This window comes from Formica exsecta, unplaced genomic scaffold (genome assembly GCF_003651465.1).
Source record: "Formica exsecta isolate Colony F162 unplaced genomic scaffold, ASM365146v1 scaffold243, whole genome shotgun sequence".
Taxonomy (NCBI): Eukaryota; Metazoa; Arthropoda; class Insecta; order Hymenoptera; family Formicidae; genus Formica; species Formica exsecta.
This window is the reverse complement of record NW_021849707.1, coordinates 332679-354917: the sequence shown is the minus strand read 5'-3', so window position 1 is coordinate 354917 and position 22239 is coordinate 332679. Positions and strand designations below refer to the sequence as shown.

General features: G+C 35.7%; 2 protein-coding genes across 2 annotated transcripts in view; both read left to right on the top strand.

Annotated features, from left to right (window-relative positions):
* The window catches only part of LOC115236071 (proton-coupled amino acid transporter-like protein pathetic), a 20829-nt gene extending 11569 nt beyond the window's left edge, over positions 1-9260 (top strand). The window contains exons 6-12 of the mRNA XM_029808266.1: positions 3942-3984; positions 4832-4924; positions 5556-5913; positions 6850-7125; positions 7209-7387; positions 7462-7631; positions 8962-9260. Of these exons, the coding sequence (XP_029664126.1) occupies positions 3942-3984; positions 4832-4924; positions 5556-5913; positions 6850-7125; positions 7209-7387; positions 7462-7631; positions 8962-9209 (1367 nt within the window). The 3' untranslated portion in view covers positions 9210-9260. The remainder of the gene's footprint in view (positions 1-3941; positions 3985-4831; positions 4925-5555; positions 5914-6849; positions 7126-7208; positions 7388-7461; positions 7632-8961) is intronic.
* Positions 9261-10804: 1544 nt separating this feature from the next.
* LOC115236067 (zinc finger protein 768) lies at positions 10805-21865 on the top strand. Its single transcript, XM_029808261.1, has 6 exons — positions 10805-10945; positions 11666-11818; positions 16371-16612; positions 16985-17277; positions 17396-17672; positions 17740-21865. The coding sequence occupies exons 1-6, from the start codon at positions 10805-10807 to the stop codon at positions 18017-18019; spliced, it is 1386 nt and encodes a 461-aa protein (XP_029664121.1). The 3' UTR covers positions 18020-21865.
* The last annotated feature ends 374 nt before the right edge of the window (positions 21866-22239 follow it).

Here is a 22239-nt window from a genome sequence, read left to right as displayed (position 1 = left end):
ATTTTTAATTGTTAATTTTATCTCTAATTTACAATTCAATAGTTTTTGCCTTCAATTTAATTAATTAGATGCTAGATATCTATTATTAAAAAAGTTCTATTAAAAATCGATTCCAGAGTTATCGAAAAGTCTGCCATTTTATTTTGATGCAATGAGATTACAGTGCATGTCTCATAAATACTATTACGCTACACGACAACTATAAACATCATGCTAATATTTGCCGAGAGATTGAATGACTGGTAACAGTTAATCCTTCTGAAGTGAATGTTCATATTACAGTAGGCATAAGAAAGATTGCGGATTTACGTTGCGAGAGAATTGAGCGATAACAACTTCTATGGGTGATTATCCTGATAAGTACAAGATTAGCAGTGATTTAATTCCACTCAATGTGTGCTCATGCTCTTTTGCATTAGCATACGATGAATGATCAATGCGATAAAAATACACGGTTCGCGTTAAAAAATAATATTTATATAATCTTATTATTATTTCGATTACAATTATGTCGTGAGAGTTAATAATTTCCCAGAATAAATTATTAAAATAATATAAATTTGAATTTTTTTTTTATATGATATTGATGAACATTTCTCGTAGGGAACTCTTGTAATATTATGAGTAATATTATTATCCTTTTTTTAAATTAATCCTAACTTGTGAAAGTTAGAAAGTTACAACTTCCAGGCAACTTAACTTTTTGCTATAGAAGATAAAAATAGTATCTTTTGTAATAATAGGATCTCTTGCAACGTCAGACAACGATCGTCTACTGCAAACGCGTGTTGAATACACAAAACAGTTATCATTTGTTAAATAATTTATTGAATGTAAAATGCAACTTTTGAGATATGAAACTATTTACAAAGGCTATGATTCATAGAAAATTAATACAAAAGATACAAGAGTTAAAAACTTTGAGATATTAAACTGTTTACAAAGACCATGATTTATAGAAAATTAATGCAAAAGATACAAGAGTTAAAAACTTTGAGATATTAAATTATGTACAAAAGCTATGATTCATAGAAAATTAATGCAAAAGATACAAGTGTTAATTGCAATCTACTCTGCAAATTATAAATATCATTTAATAAAATTCTTTTGCGTCTCAAGAGTAATAAAATGTACTTGTGCACTCAACTCGATTCTTGATTTATAACTTATCTATAAGTCTTCTGTGAATTAATCTACTTCGCTAAAATTAATTTATTGATCAACTTATAAAGAATTTATAGATTACAAAATTCACTCACGTACTTTCTCATATAATATCTCGGTATGACACGTGCAGATAAAAATATTAATATAGCTTTTTGAACAAAAGAAAAAGAAATATTTTTTTTCTAATTTTATTAATGTGTAAGATAAACGAATATAATTTATCGTAAAAATTAAAATCCTTTAACAAACAAAAGATACAAGAGTTAAAAACTTTGAGATATTAAATTATGTACAAAAGCTATGATTCATAGAAAATTAATGCAAAAGATACAAGTGTTAATTGCAATCTACTCTGCAAATTATAAATATCATTTAATAAAATTCTTTTGCGTCTCAAGAGTAATAAAATGTACTTGTGCACTCAACTCGATTCTTGATTTATAACTTATCTATAAGTCTTCTGTGAATTAATCTACTTCGCTAAAATTAATTTATTGATCAACTTATAAAGAATTTATAGATTACAAAATTCACTCACGTACTTTTTCATATAATATCTCGGTATGACACGTGCAGATAAAAATATTAATATAGCTTTTTGAACAAAAGAAAAAGAAATATTTTTTTTCTAATTTTATTAATGTATAAGATAAACGAATATAATTTATCGTAAAAATTAAAATCCTTTAACAAAAAATCAGTATATTTTGATATTATTATATTTAAAGTTTTATAAAGTATTAAATTATATCACAAAAAAAATTACATGTACTTAATCATACATTTTTAATTGTTATTATATAATTATATTATTATAAATTTTTCGATAACTTTTAATACTTTTTTTCAGATAAAGTTTTATCTCTGCAAATTGTCGACATTAATTGCAAGTAAGGATATTCTTGACATAATCCTTTGTGGTTTTTTGTACTGAAATATTTATAAGACGTAATCTCGTTTAATTATGCGAATCTTTCGCGACATTAAAATCTCTCGCATGTGTATGTACACAGAATACTCGTTCAAACGCATTCAAAGGATTCTCCAAGGTTTTCCAATTACAAATTCATTTGTTATCGCAATGTGCGATCACAGTGCATTCGTTCGCGTAATGTCGAGGGGGAGGGGACATTTTACCTGCCACTTTTACGTAAAATGGCGAAAGCAGATCAAGTCAATTGGTCGCACTATCGGCTGGCTACAATCTCGAGCGCAACAGATTCTCTTGCACAACTCCGCCTTTTTTTATTTCCCATTAATTTCTCAAGCGAATCTCAGTTCGAGTTGTCCACTGGATCGTAATTCGCAAAAAATTTCGTCATCGGCCATCGAAATAAACAGTGTGTTAGCTTTTATCGGCAAATAAATGTCAGAGAAACTTTTGAGAAAATTGGTCAAGGTGAAGTATCATAACGCACTTTTATCGAATACCTAGTGGGTATATAGTTGTACATGTTCTTTTATATAACTGATTATTTCTACCGATAATAAGCTCGCATCAGGTAGCTATTTTACGTCTTTTCTCACACTTTTCATTGTTTTCATTAATACACACACATATACATACACACATACATAATGCATATTTTAATAAATCAAAATATTTAATAAAAACTTATAAGTAATAATAATTGAGTTTTTTATAATGTTGCGATTCACAACTTATAACAAATCTTTATACAATTACAATTTTTCACAGATTTAATTACTGGCTTGTCAAATTTTTATACTGATTAAATAAAATTGATATTTGTTCTCTTTATCTATGTTTTCTCTATCTTTTTGAAAAATTTGTTTCTAATATTATCTATTTAAGTGATATAAACTGAGAAAATTAAAAGTGATATAAATCTAAGACGTCATTAAAAAATGCTAATCTTATCACAAAAGAAGTAATTTTAAAGAGATTCGTAGATCAAGCGACGCGGTAGCGTCGCGACGCCAAGTATTTATTTAACTCGAGTGTCTTTCTCAATATTGACATATGTAACTGCCAAGATAAAAAGGATTCATCAATTCTTATAATCTCAAAATGAAGCTTGACTTTAGTATTTCCCGATTAAATAAATATTGCAATAATACAGTGCATTTCATTAATTTTTTTTCTCGCGATTCGTTATATTACGGACATTCAGGACATTCAGGAGTATAAGAACTTAATGAACATATTGTTGCAGATGATGTCAACAGGTAATTTTGCACGAAGAAAAAGTTGCTCTTAAAATAGCAATTATATATAATTAATATGTTTGTTTTTATTGCTCTTGAAAAGACTTCCTGGATTACTACACTCCTACACTGATTTACGTCAGTATAAAAACTCGCGAGCAGTCAGTATTTGTTTAGTAGAGTCAGACATATTTTATATTTACAATGAAACGGCAGCGAAGAAGCATTATGTTTCCAAACAGCATGCTTGATCCGATGACGTTTATCGGATGCATCTGATTTGATACGTCTGCGATTCACGTTGTTTTGTATTTTCAAGATCACCGATCTAGATAAAGTTAGATAGAGTTGAGAATGTAATAGAGAAAAAACTATTTATTTGTTCCCAGTAACTTGATGTGTCTATTTTATAATGATAAAGAATATTTGCATTAAAAAGTTAGAAATATTAAAAATATTAACATCCTAATAACGCATTTTTAAACAACTGTAATAATCTATATTTCTATATATTATATATTATAACATATATTTAATCATAAAACTAAATTGCTGGCAATTTTCATATAGATCCGTTGTTTTTAGGAAAACCATGGGTCGGATAGAGAAAGAGGAATCGGCCACTGATATGAAGGAATTCAGCAGCAGGTACTTTCGCCATTTCATTAATATTTGATACCATGATAGAAATTTACAAATATTGATTAGAATAAATATTTCGTTGATTGCATTACAAAAAGTTTTGTTGATACTGATATTTTGCCGAAATTATGCAACTCATGCGATAACGATGAACACGAGCAAAATTGACAAGGACTCTCTTAATGAGTAGAGTCATCGTTTTTGATAGGCATCAATTGTAGATAACGCATTCTTTGTATACTCAGTGTCTGTAAAAATAATCGTTACTGATCGATGATGATTTTCATGGAATGCGATCATATCGCGTTTACGCGAAGATAAGAAACGCTTTGTATTAACTCGGTTTTTCCATACAATACTCTTTAAGTGTCTTAATTATTGATTGTTGAATTCGGCGAGTTGCATGACATTACATATAAATATTTATCGGAAATAATCTTCTCCAAATTATATACAATTATATACAATATTGTATCACGTATTGTTTATCAGAAAATAACGCATTGCAATATACATATATTGAGTGCCTAAAAAAGCAATGTAACAAAAATATCTTTTAGAAATCAAATACCTCTCTTTGTATAAATATTTCCATGTTTATATGAAAAATATTATTATAAGAATTGGAGAAAGAAAAGATATTCTATTGCTAAACTTAATTAATTTTGAAAGAGATGATAATACAAATAAAAAATATTAGAAATATTAATTTCTCTCGCTTTGAATTTATTTTTCTATCAAAAATTTTCATAATTTAATATGTTTTTGCTGCTACCTTTTTCTGTCTCGTTGTGTTTATTAAAGTGTGAATATCTTTTGAATTTATTTAATAATTCATGTTCCCCATCTTTAGCACGAAAATAGCTCCGAACATCATTGGCGAGTATAAAGAAAAAGATGAACTGTACGATCCTTTCGAGCATCGTGACAAGCGGAATGCAACTTCGTAAGTTTTGTTCTAGAATCTTTATCAGCAAGTTGATATGTATTTTTCATACTTCTCCTGATAATACTGTGCATTTTCTAGCATTCTATTTTTAATATTCAAATTACTAGACAATAATTATATTCGCGTATATGTTTACGCAAAAACGCAAATTCATCGTTTAATTTTAAGAATGTGGTCTCTGTCTTTGTTTGATTATCAGGAAAAATTCAAAATTGCAGTAGCCTATATTGCGATAAGAAATCGTTTAAACATGTTTGATGATCTTGATACATTCAGATAATAACGAAAAGAATATATTTGTTCAAGGATAAATTTTATTTAGTGTGACAAGATATAATCTCAAATCATGCATTAGAAAAAAAAAAGATTGTTTTTAGAACAATTTTTGCCCATAAATACAAAGATCATATTTATCTTATGGTATAACGATATTAATACACACAATTCGTGCTAAATTCATCACAATTCGTCTAATTCAGATTCTATTAACAATATATGTAATTTTTATTGCAAAAAAATAAATTAATTTTTACAATTTTTACAATTAATTGCATTTTACTCCTGTACTGAAATGAGATGAGATTAAATGAAATGAGATTATTATCATAGTTTTGATTATGCGTTTCAGGGATCTAGGCGCCACGGCGCATCTCTTGAAATCCTCCCTAGGGACGGGGATCCTGGCCATGCCGAAAGCTATTAAGAACGGAGGTGTGTTGTTCGGCGGAATCGGCACGATCATAATCGGTATCATTTGTGCCCACTGCGTGCACATACTGGTGCGTACGTCTCATGTGCTCTGTCGGCGTACTAAAACGCCGCAGATGACATACGCCGATACGGCGTACGCGGCCTTTCTCTGCGGACCCAAGCCGATCAGGCCCTGGGCATTCGTCAGCAAGATATTCGTGAACACGGCGCTGTGCGCGACATACGTGGGCGGTGCATGTGTCTATGTTGTGTTCATTGCCGCGTCCCTTAAGCAGGTACGCACCTTTACATAACTTATGACTGCATGATATTGTCCTTGCGCTGAGCTGTGCTCTCGCACGATGAGTGCAGCTATCGATACATTTTTACCGTATTTTAACTTAACGTAATACGTATGAGCATGAAAATTTTTCGAGTAATTAAAAATTTTTGAGTATATTTACCATATTGATTATCATTTTCATTTGTCGTCATACTAGGCAATCTGACGATTCACGGTTTTTATGATTTGTGCGATATCGAACGAGTGATCTTTCGATACACGATGATTATTGAGTTTTTAAATTAAAATAAACATTAATAAGTAATTAAAAAAAATTATGTTTGGTAACATAGCGATAACATAATTGCTACTTATCCAGATGTAATTATTGCTCAGTTTGATCATTTCTAATTACAATTTTTTTGTTATTATCGACTCAATGACTGAATACGTATCGCAAGTTGTCTAATTATTTTCAACTGTTTAATTAAAAAACTTTATTTTATTTATTTTATATTGTTATGATATTTTTTTTATGATATTTAAATACATCTTGTTTTATCTTTCTGTTTTCGAAGTTAAGACTGTCCTAATTCAAATTATATTATAGTAAAAATGACTTCACACACACACACATACACAAATTAAAAAAAAATATGTTAAAAGTAGAAATAGCAAAAATTTTGAGAGCACGTATTTACGAATAGAAAAACATAAACATGAATATTAAACATTTCATTGCTTAAACAATAGGTTATTTTCATAGAAAGATGTAAGGAAAGTATTCCATCGCATTTTTGAAGGAATGACTCTGTCTATCCTCTTTTTATAAGCGTACGAGTATCTTTTTCCTCTGCGAAACTATGCCGCAATGTTGCCTCGAGCCCTTCCATAAGTTGCGCAATCGATCTTTCCTGCCTTCACTGTGCATCTCCTTTTTTCTTATCAGGTCACGGATTTCCGCACCGGGAAGGATATAGATGTACGATTGTACATCGTCTCGTTGATCCCGGCATTGGTGCTGCTCGGTCAAGTGCGCAATTTGAAATACTTGGTGCCGTTCTCGATGCTGGCCAACATTTTCATGATGAGCGGCTTCGCGATCACGCTCTACTACATCTTCAGCAATGTTAAATCGATCGAGAATGTCAAGCTGTTCTCGTCGGCCGAGCAGCTGCCCCATTTCTTCGCGACTGTGATATTCGCCATCGAAGGTATCGGCGTTGTAAGTTCCACGTTATCAATGTATTTAATCGTATTTCTTGGCGTCTTCCGCATTCTCAAATCCGGTTATGATGGCGATCGCAGGTGATGCCCGTGGCGAACAATATGAAGAAGCCGCAGCACTTCCTGGGATGTCCTAGCGTACTCAACATCACGATGTCGATAGTGGTGATTCTGTATGCGGTGATGGGAGTGTTCGGTTACCTCAAATACGGCGAGGCAGTGGAGGCCAGCATCACGTTAAATCTACCCATCGAGGAAACGTGAGTGAATTGTGTCTCTCTTGCTGGATGTTCCATCGTAACATGTTATAGACTGACAAAGGGCAATGTTTCAGTCTCGCTCAAGTAGTGAAGCTCCTCATCGCCGCGGCCGTTCTCTTCACGTATGGATTACAGTACTTCGTACCGCTCGAGATCCTTTGGAACGCCATTAAGCCCATGTTCAGCCACAAATACGCGGCCATCAGTGAGACGATGATGAGGATAGGAATGGTTATGATAACAGGTAAAGTGTTTTATATCCGAAGATTTCACTCTGATTTTCTGATATTGTAGTTGAAATTGAATAGATAATTAGCGCGATAGAAAATTCATGTGATTAAATGAATGATCAGAATTTGTATTAGAGTGCTTGATAATTCAACAGAAATTTTTAGCAGAATTTATGGATTTCGACGATAATATATATGAAATAAATTACAGTTAATGATGTTGTTAGATACAAATGACTGATCATACAAAGCACAAGTAATTCTCTACGCGATTGAAAAAAGAATGCGGCACATGTGAATGAATAGAAATAGTTTGACACGAAAAAACATCCGTTGCTTTTACAATCGCATGACTAACAAATCGCCTACAATATTCGGAGACTCATATCTTCTTTCATATCCATAAACGGATGTATAGAAAGGACTTAAAGGTTAAAAAAAAAGCTTTTGTGTGTGTTCTTTTATCTCAGATCCATCGTAGAATTTTTTTTCTTTGCATTGTATATTTTTTTATTGATATTTTAATCTAAATGTATAGATTACGGAAGAATTTTTTTTTTCTAGAAAACATTTCTAAACATAATTTTATTTTATTGTTGATTGATTTGTATTACCGTGTAAATAATCTGTCATTGTTCAAATAGTCATAATACTCAAAGAGATGCTTTTTCAAATGTTCTTCATCGCGCTTGAGAGAGAACGCCACGTTTCTATAATTTTGTCGCGATAATTTTAATACTATCTTCGCGATAGAGTATTATTTATATTCTTATAATGGTTGAATCTTTTTGTTCCGCCGACAATGTTCCAACGAGACAGAGAAACCGCTGTCAAATTACGATGTGGCACACGCGCTCCCGGTACAAGATCGATTGAACGGTGTCACCCACTTATTCCGCGCGTGTATACCTACGATACATCTTTTTGTTATCAAATGCACTGAGAAAGAAAGGAATCGCTTACCTATATGTTTATCTCGGCTCGGGTCAGTTCGCACTAGACTTGATCCAGTTCGGGTTGCTTCCGATTTGATTTCTCGCCACGCCATCTCCGAGATTCTTTTCCCTAGAGCCCAGTAGGTCATGAATGCTACATTAAATGCTACATTAATCTAAATATTGCAAAAAAATGCAACTTTCAGCTTATTCAAATAAATCTCTCATTAATTTTGTTGAATGGGACAATATACAGTGAGAGTGATGTAATATAATAAAAATATCATCGAACTCGTTGATAGCAATGACATTTTTGGATAAAATTAAAAATTTTATGTGTACATTTCTAACGTAAATGTAATTTTTTCTGGTTGTAAGATAATGACCGATATACCTACGATATTTACAGTGATCGTAGCGGTAGCGGTGCCCAAGCTGGACCCATTCATCTCTCTAGTCGGCGCGATTTTTTTTTCCATCCTCGGCATCAGCATCCCAGCTGTCATCGAGACAATTTCGTGCTGGGAGAATCATTTGGGCACCTTTAAATGGCGGCTATGGAAAAATTCCTTTCTACTTATATTCGCGTTATTAGCGTTAGGATTTGGTTCGTGGATCTCAGTGATAGATATAATAGACTATTATAAGCAAGAATAAATTTTATATAAGTATCTTTTTTCTCAATTTTCCGAACAATTACAGTCGACACTTTTGAAATTGCTTATTATAATACTTCGTATGATCGCTGATAACGATAATGTACACGATATAAAAATGACGCTCTCTCTCTCTTTCTTGTTTGACTAATTTGGCCGAGTCAGAAAAAAGCCTTAAATGAGAAAAAAGGCCAATTAACCAAAATTGGATGACACGAAAGAAACAAAAGCATCAGGCAAATGTAAAAAAAAAAAAAAAAAACAAAAACAAAAAAAAAACGATGTAACGAGATTTTTTGAAACATATTATATATAATATATATATAATACATGCGTTAAGTGATATCGAAAAGTCTGCATTGTTGTGCAAGAAATTAATCATAATTGTTTTTCTATTCTTGTTCTCGATCATCACTGGAATTGAAATTGGAGTAAAATCATTGAATTTGATATGTGTATCCCATAACAAAACCAATTTTAATGAAATGAACTAAGTAAGATGTATCAAAAGATGCGTATCTTTAGCATTTTATTATTTTTTAAATAAATTCTTAAAATCCTCTTAAAGAAAACAGAGAGAGATAGAGAGAATAGAGAGAAGAGCATTAAATTTTATATTGCTTTCGTTTTATATAGAGCAGAGAAATTGTATATTGTAGATATAATATCGCCACAAGAACTCGACGAAACTTTGTAAATAGATGTATAATATATAAGATGTATAATATTTTGTACAATTACTATAAGAACGAAATACGATATTTGCGAGCACTCTTTGCAAAATTGACGCATAATTTATAACGTTACCTTAACTTTAAGAAAAAAAAAATGAGAAATATCATGAATCAAATTAAAAATATCTTTAGCAAGAATCCACGCCACATTCTTCTACAACATTGTTGGTTTTTACTACTGCAATCGTTAATAAAGTTTTGGATTCTAACACATAGGAAATGCCGCTCTGCAACCTTATACGCTATCGTTCGTTGCACTCAACAGATGGCGGGACGATGCTGCATCGATGCCTCTCTAGAGTCACTTTATTCGTCGCTTTATCCCGAGCGCCATATTTGTTTCGTAGACGCGACTTGTGCGCTCGCCGACGAAATATTTTATTGCACTTTCTGGACATATCGGTCGAACGAGACAACATTTTATATAAAAATGAAAGTAATATATGTACGTATTTCTGCGTCTGAAAGGTACTAAACTGTTTTATAGTCTAGGCAGAAGTAATTTCACATACCGGATTCGAAAGTGGCGGGTGTCGGGTAGAGGCCAGAGACTCTATTGTTGAAGACTTGTCGAGAGCGGCGATCGCGACATCGCGACAGGAACGGAGCAGAAATGGCCGCGTCCGACTCTTCCGGTCGTGAGGCTTAGTTTTTCCCGACATCAATCCCGTATTTTCTGTATCGACACCCGCGCGACTCCAATATTCACGCACGCGATACTGCAATTCCTATTCGAGTCCCGATTTCGTGCCTCTGTCCGTCTTTTCCGTATCGCCCGCGTGCGGCAAATCGAACGGCATAACCTATCTCCTGATAATCGGCCGCCAGGCGTTGCGCGTGTTTGTGCTACTCCGAGACGACAATGGCAATGAACGAGGATCTCAATTTCGCCGAACTCTGCAGACTCTGCTCGCTGAAGAGCAACCACCAGCTGCAGATATTCGACAAGGAGGGCGAGCAACGGCAGCTGCCGTTCAAGATACGCTCCTGCATTCCCACCGTGGTATGTAGAGTCAGAAATATCCGCAATATAATTGTTATTGTCCTGGTCAAATTGCTGGTCTCGATCCTGATCAAAATGCGTTCGAGAGTTAAGCGGACAGTTCTCGTAAAATTTTTAATTTTTTTTTTATTACATTACGAGATATTTTTTAAAAATCTATACGAAGGAACACATATATATTATATATATAAAATAAAAAATAAAATTGTGAACTTCAAGTCATTCGAAATCGCGAGATATTAAAAATCAAAGAGGTACCGCTGTGTTATAAATATTTAAGGGTAGTTAGAATTGCATTGTTTAATTGTGTGTATAATATGTGCAAGAGATCATTCCAACCTTCCAATATTAATATCATTGATATACTATTTTATTCTAACTTTACTATATAGTGATTTTTACTATTTCTATAAAACAATAGATATATGTATTAATTTTAAAATATTTAGAAATTCTGTAAAAATATGTTGCTATTCATAGTTATTAAATTGGTATATTTCTTTTATTTCATATTTTAATAATGTGGAGCTTGAGGATATGCATCCAGAGTCAAGCTAAACACTGTAAAGAGTCTTTAAAGAGTCTTGTAAAGACTTAATTTTATTCAAAGCTTTAATTTAGCAAAAATATTTGTTATTGCATAGAAACTAAAATCAGGCTCAATTTTGCCTTAACCGATTTTTCTATAAATCAGAAAAAAATAAAATTATTTTATTGCAGGTAACAAAAGAGGATGGATTGCCAAAAAATATTTGTCAAAGGTGTATCTACAAATTGGATATGTTCTATGAATTTCGTCTCAGTTGCATTACCACGGAAACAATGTTGAAGAATTATGCCGATAGTTTAAAGAACATTGCTGCGCTCACTCAGGTAAATAAAACTTTTTTTTATACAAGGCGAATTTTAAATTATAAAGAGCTTAATGATATAATTTATAATAACATGATAAAATGATATTTTTACTATCTATTGTTGCGAATTGAAATTAGAACAACGAAAAGATTACGTGTTTGATCGAGTTCGAATTTTGCATTATCTCTTTTCAATTTGCGAAATATTTTATCGATATTAACAAATAATAATACTATCGTCAAGTGACGCATATTAATATCGTATAATACATATATAAAAATAACTATCGTTATAACAAAACTTGTCGGAGAATTTGTTTTCTCATAGAATAAGCGAAACTTACATTTACGAGATCTTCGATATGATTTAGAATAATTTTATTATTTTTGATTAGAGTGTTTTATTAGTACGTAAAGTGCGCGAGACTCTTTCGTGATCTCGTAAAAGCATGCGATAATATTCGTAACACACTAAAACGATTTTACATCGATATAGCTTCATTGAAGCCTTTTTTCTCTCTTTCTTTTACTTTATCTCCTTTATAGTAACTCAGTAATTTAGAGAGATATTCACAATATCTTTCTATCTTATTTATCATTGCAATAACTAGATATCATTTTAGGATTGTGGTTAACTTGCGAATAGAATTAATTAGACATCGAAGAAATCAACCTTGGAGAGTATCATCAATGGGGCGAGAAGTCTCGCTAAGGGCGTCGTATCCTTTTCCCTTTCCAGTATTTCCGATAGCGGCGAGCGAGAAAGACAGGGATAGTTAGATGAGAGAGCACGGATCCTGTCGAAAGGGTGGCTCACGAGAGGGATGAGGAAACGGGCACAGGGGCGTCGCTGATCGGTAGCCGGAGGTTCTCGGATCTCCGTTGACCCCACACGTTCCCTTCCCTTCCCTGTCTGGTGCACCCGGCGGCGCGCGATCTCAATAATTCCACCCTCGCGTATGTAACGGAGACGCCGGCGGGGAGGCAAGAAGGGATGCAGGGAGATGGTGAAAGCGACGAGGGTGGAGGAGGAGGAGGAGGAGGAGGAGAGCGCGACGACCGACGTCGCGGCGCATCTATTGATCGGCGCGTCGCGACCGCGAGCCGCGTCGCGCGCACAGAAAGCGAAAGTCGTAGTATACTTCGTTCTTCCTTCCGTCTCGACTGTCCCCCTCTGGCCCCCCTTCCACCCTTGCTGTCTGCTTCGCCAACCTATTTCCCATCCACCTGCCGTGTTCTTTCTCTCGTTTACGTCACGTAATGCCTCTCTTTCTCTCAATTCCGTTGCATTCCTCCTATGCGTTTCATCTTTTTCCATTTGTTTCTTCTCTGTGTATTCTTCGGAGTATAATTGCTTTTCCATTCTGTACAATGTATTCTTTTCGTATGTGTGATGTAATGCTATTATCTATGTTTTTTATGCGTTTCTTAAGAAAGGTTTGCAATTATAATTCGCATCTGTGAGAAAGCCATCACAATCATTTTGCAATATCTTTTAACATACTTCTCTATTTTTTTCATTTATATTCTTTACATGAATAAATGTGTATATTCGTGTGCGTCACATGTTCCTAGAAAACTTAGTCATAGAGCATGATCCTAATTCTATACTGCCTTTGTATCCTTTATTCTTTATTATACTATAATTCTACTCTATCCTTTCTCTTCTTCCTCTTCTCTTTTTTTGTCTCCTTTTACCTCCTCCATCAGTCCCGTACTCTCTCTCTCTCTTTCGAACCTGGATCGCTTGAATCCTCATTCCATCCATCCCTGCTCTTTTCTGCCGATCCGGCAATCCTAGGCACAGGTGCAACGTGAGTTGCCGGGCTCGCGCACCTCCGAGAAACCTGTTTCGAAACCCGGGATATCCCGACGATCGACGCAGCCTCGTTACGTGGGTGATTGTTTCTTTCTCTTTCTCTCTCTCTCTCTCTCTCTCTGCCAACGTTCCGGAATATCGGTGGCGGCGGCGGTGGCTTGTCGAAGGACGACGCGACGAGGAGGATCGCGCGATGTCCTCGTCGTCCCTGGCGTCTCGCTCCCGTGTTGCGGGCGCGTGCGCGCGCGCAAATTCTGCTCATCCATCCCTCTCCTCCCGAGTCTCGCCTTCTCTCTTTCGCTCTCTCAATGTCAGTGTCAAGGTCAGCGGGCCGACGCACCGGTCGCCGTCGCCGTCGCCGCTGCTACCACTATTGCACAGACACATAGCGGCGATGCTCCTTGTGTATCTTCGTGTGTTACCCTCATTGGTAGTTGTGTAACGTATACGTTGAAAGAGAAAGAGCAAAAGGGAGAGGGAGGGAGGGAGGGGGGGAGAGAGAGAGAGAGGATGAAAGTGAACTATATACACATTGGCACCCTTACACGCAAATTGACACTCTTACGAGTAACTGCATCTTTCGTCTTCTTCGTCGTCTCCTATACACCATTCTCGTATCTCGCTTACTCTAATTTGGTCGTGTTGACCATTCGCTGCATTCCGGGGTTATCCATCCGATATATATTTTCCAGTGTGCTAGCGGTCCTTCTTCCTTTGGATCTTGGTCGTCTTTACCTTTCTTTCTCTTTCTTATCCACATCCGCCTCTCTATTTCTCTTTCTATTCTATCTCACGATCTCTCCCGTTTCTTCTTTCTTTCTCTCTCATGCCGTGAAAGTGATACACACGAATCATCGTCGCATGCATACACGTAAACACGCACCTTTCATTCTTCCCTCTCGGCCGACCGTTCTGCTTTGTCTCTCTTTCTCTCGATCGTGGTCGCCCCATCAGCGTGCCTGTGCGTTCGCCTCCTCTCCGTCGCATCCCTGGACGAGGCTCCACGCTGGCCACAGTGCATTCCGCGGGGAACCTCCGCTCGGTATCGTTTGTATCGCGCGCAGCTCCGTCCGTGTGTGTCACCGACTCTATCTTACTTCGTTCTCGCCGTTTCCTCTCCTCTCGCCCTCATCATCTTCACATACAAATACAATCTCGTTCACGCTTTTCTCTCTCTCTCTCTCTCTTTCTCTCTGCCTCCCCTCCTCTCTCCCTTCACCTGGTTCTGTCTTTCTTTTTTCTCCTCTCGAAGTCCGACAGCGAGGGAGCCGTCTCCCCGGTCGTCTCGCGCTTATCCCCTCCGCGCGCCGCCGGCTGCTTTTTTTCGCCTCTTTGTCCTTGCATCCTCCCGCGCCGGGAATCAACGGCGGTGGCGGCGACGGCCAGCTTCGCGGGTTCTCTCTCGCCGTGAGCCGCGAGATTCCGTCGACGCCTCGTCGAAAAGCACGAAAGCGCGTAAGAAACACGCGCGAACGAGCGTGTGAGTGTTATACATCGAGTGCATCGTCTTGTGCGGTTGTGTCGTTGTTCTGGATGTGACTCGGAAGCGAGCGAGAATTTTGATCCTCGCCGAAAATGAGCGCAAAGTTTTTGCTTCTCCTTCTCTCTACGGTGCTGTGAAAATCGAAAATCTGAATTGGTCGATCTTATCGGAAAGCCGTCTCTCGTCGATCGAAGGTGCTCTCTCGATTCCGGAGCCCAACGGTCCCTCTGGAACGTAGTTAGGATTTTGTGGTGCGTGGTAAGCGCCTCCAAAAAGACGGCTGCCCGTTTCTTTTGTGAGAACGATCGACTCGTGCGATGGCTTCTTTCTCCTGTCTCTTTCTTCTTCCGGAGCGTTCCTTACTTTTCGGCCATTATTGAATGTTTTCTGGGGTTTCTTTTTGTTTGGCTGCATTTAGAAATTTCAGATGCAGAAATAGTTGTCGCTCCTTTATCGAGAGTTACGCCTGTATTGATAATCTCTCCGAGAAAATTATTGGATATAGGGAAAAAATGCACTAACATTGGATTAACAATGATCTTGTTTAAATTTTTCTCGAGTCTCTCTTTTCTAACGCGTTTAATAAACTTTCCTTGTTGTTCTTTCCTCGGAGAGACCTTGACAAAGCGATAACATGAGATGCATCGAAAGAGGGAGTGCTAGAAATCGCACTTGCGCTTTCTGGACATTTACGTGAAGAGAAAAAAACTCATATTAAAATTGAAGTTTATACAAGAATAACTTGTAGATGTTAAATGAATATTTTACAATATTTGCTTTAAAATAAGTACAGGAATACTTATAAAAATCGGATTTTGATTGCTTTTTCAAAAGCATTCCATCCATATCCTCTGTGTACACAGAGATTTTCGATCTTCGTAAAGCCCTCTTTAAGCGCCATCACATGATTTGACGCCATAAAGAATAATACATAATTGGGACACATATCGGGGACTTAATTATTTACGAACTTGCAGTTACAATTATATAAGATAAAATAACGATTTAGATACTGTAACGTTGTAATGTCGACGAGTCTATTTATTTAAAAAATACGATTATATTTATTGTTTTTAATGCGTCATCAATAATAACATAAACGAAATTAAACGAGATAAGATACTTGATAAAAATTCCATTTATTTCGCGTCTCGTTGGAGGTATAATTCTAAACCAGATTTTTGCAACATAAATTTGCGTAGCATTTTCTTTATTAAGTAAACAATTGCCGTCAATTATCGCGTGAGTCAACGAACGAAATGAATTTAGGATAAAGACAAGATGTCAAACGGGGGACAGCAGCAGCAGCAGCAGCGCTCAACTTACGTGGAATCGCATGCAATAGCACATGCGGCATTGCAACAGCACATGGCCCAACAGGCCGCTCAGGCGCGATTAGCCGGACCTGGACCACCCGCGGCTCCGCAACCACCCAACCCCACGTTTACTCTACCGGACGACGGGCTCGGATATGATGACGGGGTGCGGGTGCTGCGTTCTATTGGAACATGGTGTGTAAAATATATAAGATATTTCGTTTGGACAGAGAACAATTTTTTAATAAATTTTTTTTTTTCTTCAAGCATTATCCTCTGCCAAAAATAGTTCCATTCTCGAATCCGTTTTTCGATTGTAGTGTTCCCACACGTCGTCTAGCTTCAAGAATAAAAGAGATTACGAAGAAGAAAATGTTTTCATTTACACACAAAAACACTTCTTATATAATATTTTTAACATCAAAATCTTATTTTGCTATATTTCACAGATATTTGATTGGTTCTTTCGTAGAGAGAGAAAGAGAGAGTTCTACGTATTATAATTGCATCCGTTTTTGAAGAGAAGCACATGATTGCAACTTGATTGTTGCGTTCTGTCTTTTGCAGGTCGTCAGATTATTCTGCCGCGATGCGTCCCGGTAGCATGATGCCGGCATTTCCTGGTGCAACGGACCAACAGTTTAGAGCACCGGTGAATCAACCCTTACGGACGACTACGACGACGACGAATAGCGTGGGCGTTCGTCCGGGATCCGTTTCAAAGGCAACCAACACAGGCGAGCCGACTACGAAAGCATTTGCTTGCACCGTGTGCGGCAAAGGACTTGCTCGTAAAGATAAACTTGTCATACACATGCGTATACACACTGGGGAGAAGCCATATTCCTGCGAAGTATGCGGTGAGCGTGAAAATTATCTTTGTTGACTCGTATTATATATAAAAATATTTTTAATTCTAGAACAATTTTTTTTAAATAATGGAAATAATTGAAGAAAAAAAAATGCGATGTGTTACAGGTAAAGCATTCGCACGTCGAGATAAATTGGTCATTCACATGAACAAACTTAGACACAGACCTGGCGTTTCACCCCTCTCGGCGCCGACGACACCGAGATCCGATCAACAGCAGCAACAACAGCAGCAGCAACAACAGCAACAGCAAGCGCAGCAACAACAGCAACAGACATCACGCCAAGATAGCATTCATAAACTGAAAGAGGAGCCAGTAAGCTGGACTTGCGAACTATGCGGACGAATGTTCGCTCTCAGAGAGGAATGGGCACAGCATGCTCGGTTAGTATTTCTTTACTTTCAATATTAATAAATCTTAATTTATAAAACTGACTTTGATTTATCACAGATCTCATTTGGAGACGTCCGCGCCGCCACAACATGCCGCCCCATACTTTCCCGGGTCTGCGCCGCCGCCGCAGTCTTACCCGTCCGATAGGCATTTCTGCTTAATGTGTCGCGCGGATTTCACAGATAAGGCCGAATTTTTATTTCATATACGCACGCATTGCGACCAGCACGCGCAATCGTCTGCAGGGCAACCAAGTGGTAAACAAGGCGGCGGTGACCCTGCCACGGCTGAGCTTATTGCCAGAGGACTTGTCGATCCCTCTGGATTATGCAGCTAGAATTTCTCTTTCCCCTGTCACTACGTACCGTCGATTTGTGTCTTACCATAGTACAAGTTTTCTGCTCTTTGATCAGAAACTTTTGCATAGGGTGTCATGCATATTGTGATTGTAATGATATACATATATACCAACTTATCGATAATAGATACACAGTAGTACATTCAATAACGTTAATAGGACTAATAAGCTAAATACGCAATGTTGATACAATATTTATTTTCCAATTGACTTGATAATTCGGTGCAACTATAATTTTTTTCTAGCATGTTATTAAAAGCTATTAGAAGCTTTAGCATATGATGAAAGTGAATCATTTACGAAACGTCATCTTCGAAGAATTGAAAGTAAGCGAATTTTATGTATCAAACTTAATCATTTTCTTTTGGGGTGACAATCCAAATTACCGAGAAAATTTATTGAATTTTTCAATATAGTAATCAATCTTGGTATATATATTTATAACAACCTCACTTTATGACAAATTATTAAATAGGCAGTCTTTTATGCATTCTAGAGCAAGTACATATCAGGACAAATCATATAGAGAAATTACTTTTAGAAATACTACTGTGTATCTTGAAACGAGATAAGATCTATCTCATTATTGAGGAAAAGAAATTTAGGTACTGACGTGATATTGAGTTATGAGAATGCACTATTGCGTCAATATTTAAAAGCTATTACTTAATAATATACGTTCCTACATAGCTAGCTTCCCGCCATCCATAGGTACCAGCAGACCTATTTTGTAACTTTTTAATATATATACATAGTACATATATAAAAGTGTATTCGTATATAATCTCATAAAACAAATACACAGAGAGATCGATTATTCGTAATATAAAAAACACCATATTGCTGCATACTTTAAATTGGATAAAAAAGTTATACTTAAAGAGTTACAAAATAGCAGGCCATAGCAGAATGTACTCCCTGATGTACAGGTTTGTTCTCAATGCTATTATATTTTTTTATATATATGTGTATATACGTTTTACATTGCAATGTTATAATTTAGAGAATTTTTATTATTTCAATGCTATTGTGTCATTTGATATAGATTTTGAAATTAAGAATAATGAATTGTGCCGCGCGTCGTTGACGGATTACATTATTTGGAAAATTAATTATGTTTTATATCGAATTTTTATACAAGATGATTTACCTCTAACTTAATGGTCTCAAGTAACTCTTTTATTTTTTATGATATGAAATAACGTTTCGAATAAAAACCTTATTTATCTTATATATCATTAATTCGATGGGATTATCTTAATTGCGCGCATTTTGTTCTAGATGTCAGATATTTTAAATGAATCACTCTACGCGAGAATATTAAGTTAAGATATAATCTAAAAAATATCTTATGAGATATTTCATATTTTACACCAGAATAAAATTTTATATATATAAAACATTTATATATGGAAGCAAAAAAAAATATCGTATATATAATCCTATTTCTTAAAAGATACAAATGATTTTTAAATCTTGGAAACGATTTTATTAATGATGCATTCCATGCTTGATGCTTTTGAAAATTTCGAACGTTTTTCCCGGTAATTTGGATTTTCTACGCATTAATAGAATATAGATTTAAATAAATTGATTCAAAAACATTTTTCAACGTTTTTCAAACATCTAGAAGCATTCAAAGTATAGAATCAATTTGAATGCATCTCAAAATAGGCAAATCATCTTGTATATCTATCGCTTTTATATACTTTGGCATTCAGTCATTCATTTTGCCTATATGTGTATTGAAACGTGCTAGACCATCGTTGTTCAGTAAATTGTACGATGTTTTTGGCGAAACTTTATGATCTTCCAAAGATAGTGTATCTCTGTGTGATACATTGTCAATTTGTATACCAAACGTAGATCGCCGCTGTGGTATAGCATAAGTGTTGACTATGGGTCATATGTCTAAAAGCAAAGCTTACGCTGAAAACAAAAATTAAAATGCTTTAAGTGCGTGAGAAAATTTTAATATTAAAAAAAAAATTTTTTTTAAAAGCATTTTCTCTAAGAAATAGACATGTCTTTCACATATGACACACTATCCGAAAGAAACGTGAAACACATGCTGAAAATCTTAATATTATTAATTGATTTTTTATGCAAGTAGAATTTTTTTATTGCTGTTTTTTTTCTACTATGGTATGCTTATTCTCTATTGTTACGATCATCCTTGGGATTTATAAAGTATTAGAATGTACTTAATCAAGGATGTTCAACAGAAATTTATACTTAGTTATTATATATATAACATGAGAATGGGACGAGAAGGTGTTTCTTTGTTAGTTAATTATCAATCAAATAAAACACTACGTATTGCGCGATAAAATACGAAGAGAAAGATATTTTTTTAATCTTGCATTTTATCTAAATTTCGGATAATGAATTGTAATTTTTTTATATGTGAGTCAAAAAACAATCTCATCGTTTTATCGATTTTATTACAAAGAAAAACATACGTATATAAATATATCCATTATTCGCAAAGGGAAATTAGCGACAATAATCGAATTTCCAGCTGGAGACCGAATACATGTATCGACACATTGACAGATATTCTCGAACGTCTTACCGTGAATTTGCATTGTGAACAAACTATATCTTTAAAAAAAAAAGCCGGTAGGATCCGCTTGTTACAGCGCTTAAATTTCCTCTCTCTCGTCTCCCTAGAATAATACCCTAAGATAAGTCAGTAAAATGCGCTAAAAACGCGAGACTGCCGTGCCTCCTTTCCCACGTACAAATCCGCTTCCGGATTGTTTTCCATTCGACGATCGCTTTTAGGACGACCGTGCCTCTGCGTGATGTAAAAATCAAAAGTCGGAGCCTAATGCTGAGCGTATATTTTGTGTAACATTTACAACTATGTCAATAGAAGTAATCAATAGCGACAATAGCGACTGTCTTAGATTACCATGCGTATGACAAACAATTATGGGAACGTTTCGAGTTTTTTTCTGAATTTAATATTTGGATTAAATATATTTTTAACGTAGTGAGAGATTAATGAATGAAGTTTTGCGACGTCGCGGGATTGATATTTACTTTACGATGTTTATCTGTGCATCTGTTGTTTGCCGCGTGCATGTATTGTTTTTTCTTACTGTGTGCATAACTGAGACAAAAGTGCAATCAAATTCAGATTAATGCCTTTGGAGTTAATATTCGCACTTTTAGGAGATAAATAGTTAACATTTGCCTATTAATCTGTCATTACATCTACTATTAATAGCGTTTAATAGAGAACTTTAGAAGCATTCGAGCTAGCATATGGGAACAAGAAATACATGCTGCGCTTACACGCTTAACGTTTGACGTAAATGTAACGCGGTCTTTGTCTCGCGTGAGACACTACTGTATCTCTTGATAATATATGCTAGTTCGCGCTGTAACTTTGATTTTATTTCGTAAAAGTTTTATATGAGAAAAACAAAACGACGCGTGCAAGAGAGTAAATGCAATAATTTTCACGGCGGTACGTAACGTTCTTTGAGGATTTTGAAGAATAGACTTATAGTGCCTTTTCTCTGGGACTTATCCATACCATCGTCATCATTTGAATTCACGTGTTAGGGAGGCACATCGGCATAAATAAGACATTGGAATAAGTTAGTGACTTAGATAAGACGGCATTTATTTGATTTTCGTTCTTCTGTTACGAGGAGTGAACGTTCGATGATACACTGCCTCTATAGCAGCTGTTTTAGACTACTTTTATATTGTTGATGTCACGCGCAGCTAATCAGAGTCTGTATATTACTGCCATAATTATAAAACGAAATGTATACTCAATATACCTTTATAAATAAAACACGACCAAAATTACGTCGAGTTTTGTATTAATTGCTGTTAACAATAGATATTAATCCTTACGCGCATAAGGATTTATTGCATACGAAAGTCATAGAGATAGAAAGATAGTACTAACGCAACGGTGAAACTATGTTATCGGTTCGATCGGCGATATTATAATGCTAGTTTTCTCGGGCGACAATATCGGGATGACGTTGAAATATCACGGTATGCATTTCTTTCTGCCCACCTAAGGTTGCCGAGTTCCTGTTCGGATACAGGCGGTTCGCCTTGTCGGATCGCGCCGCGCCCGTATTACGGGCTAACAATAATAATGGCTAGCCAACCGGCTCGACTTCGTTGCATTTTTATTTCTTCGCCCTTGCCGACCCTTCTCGATGGCG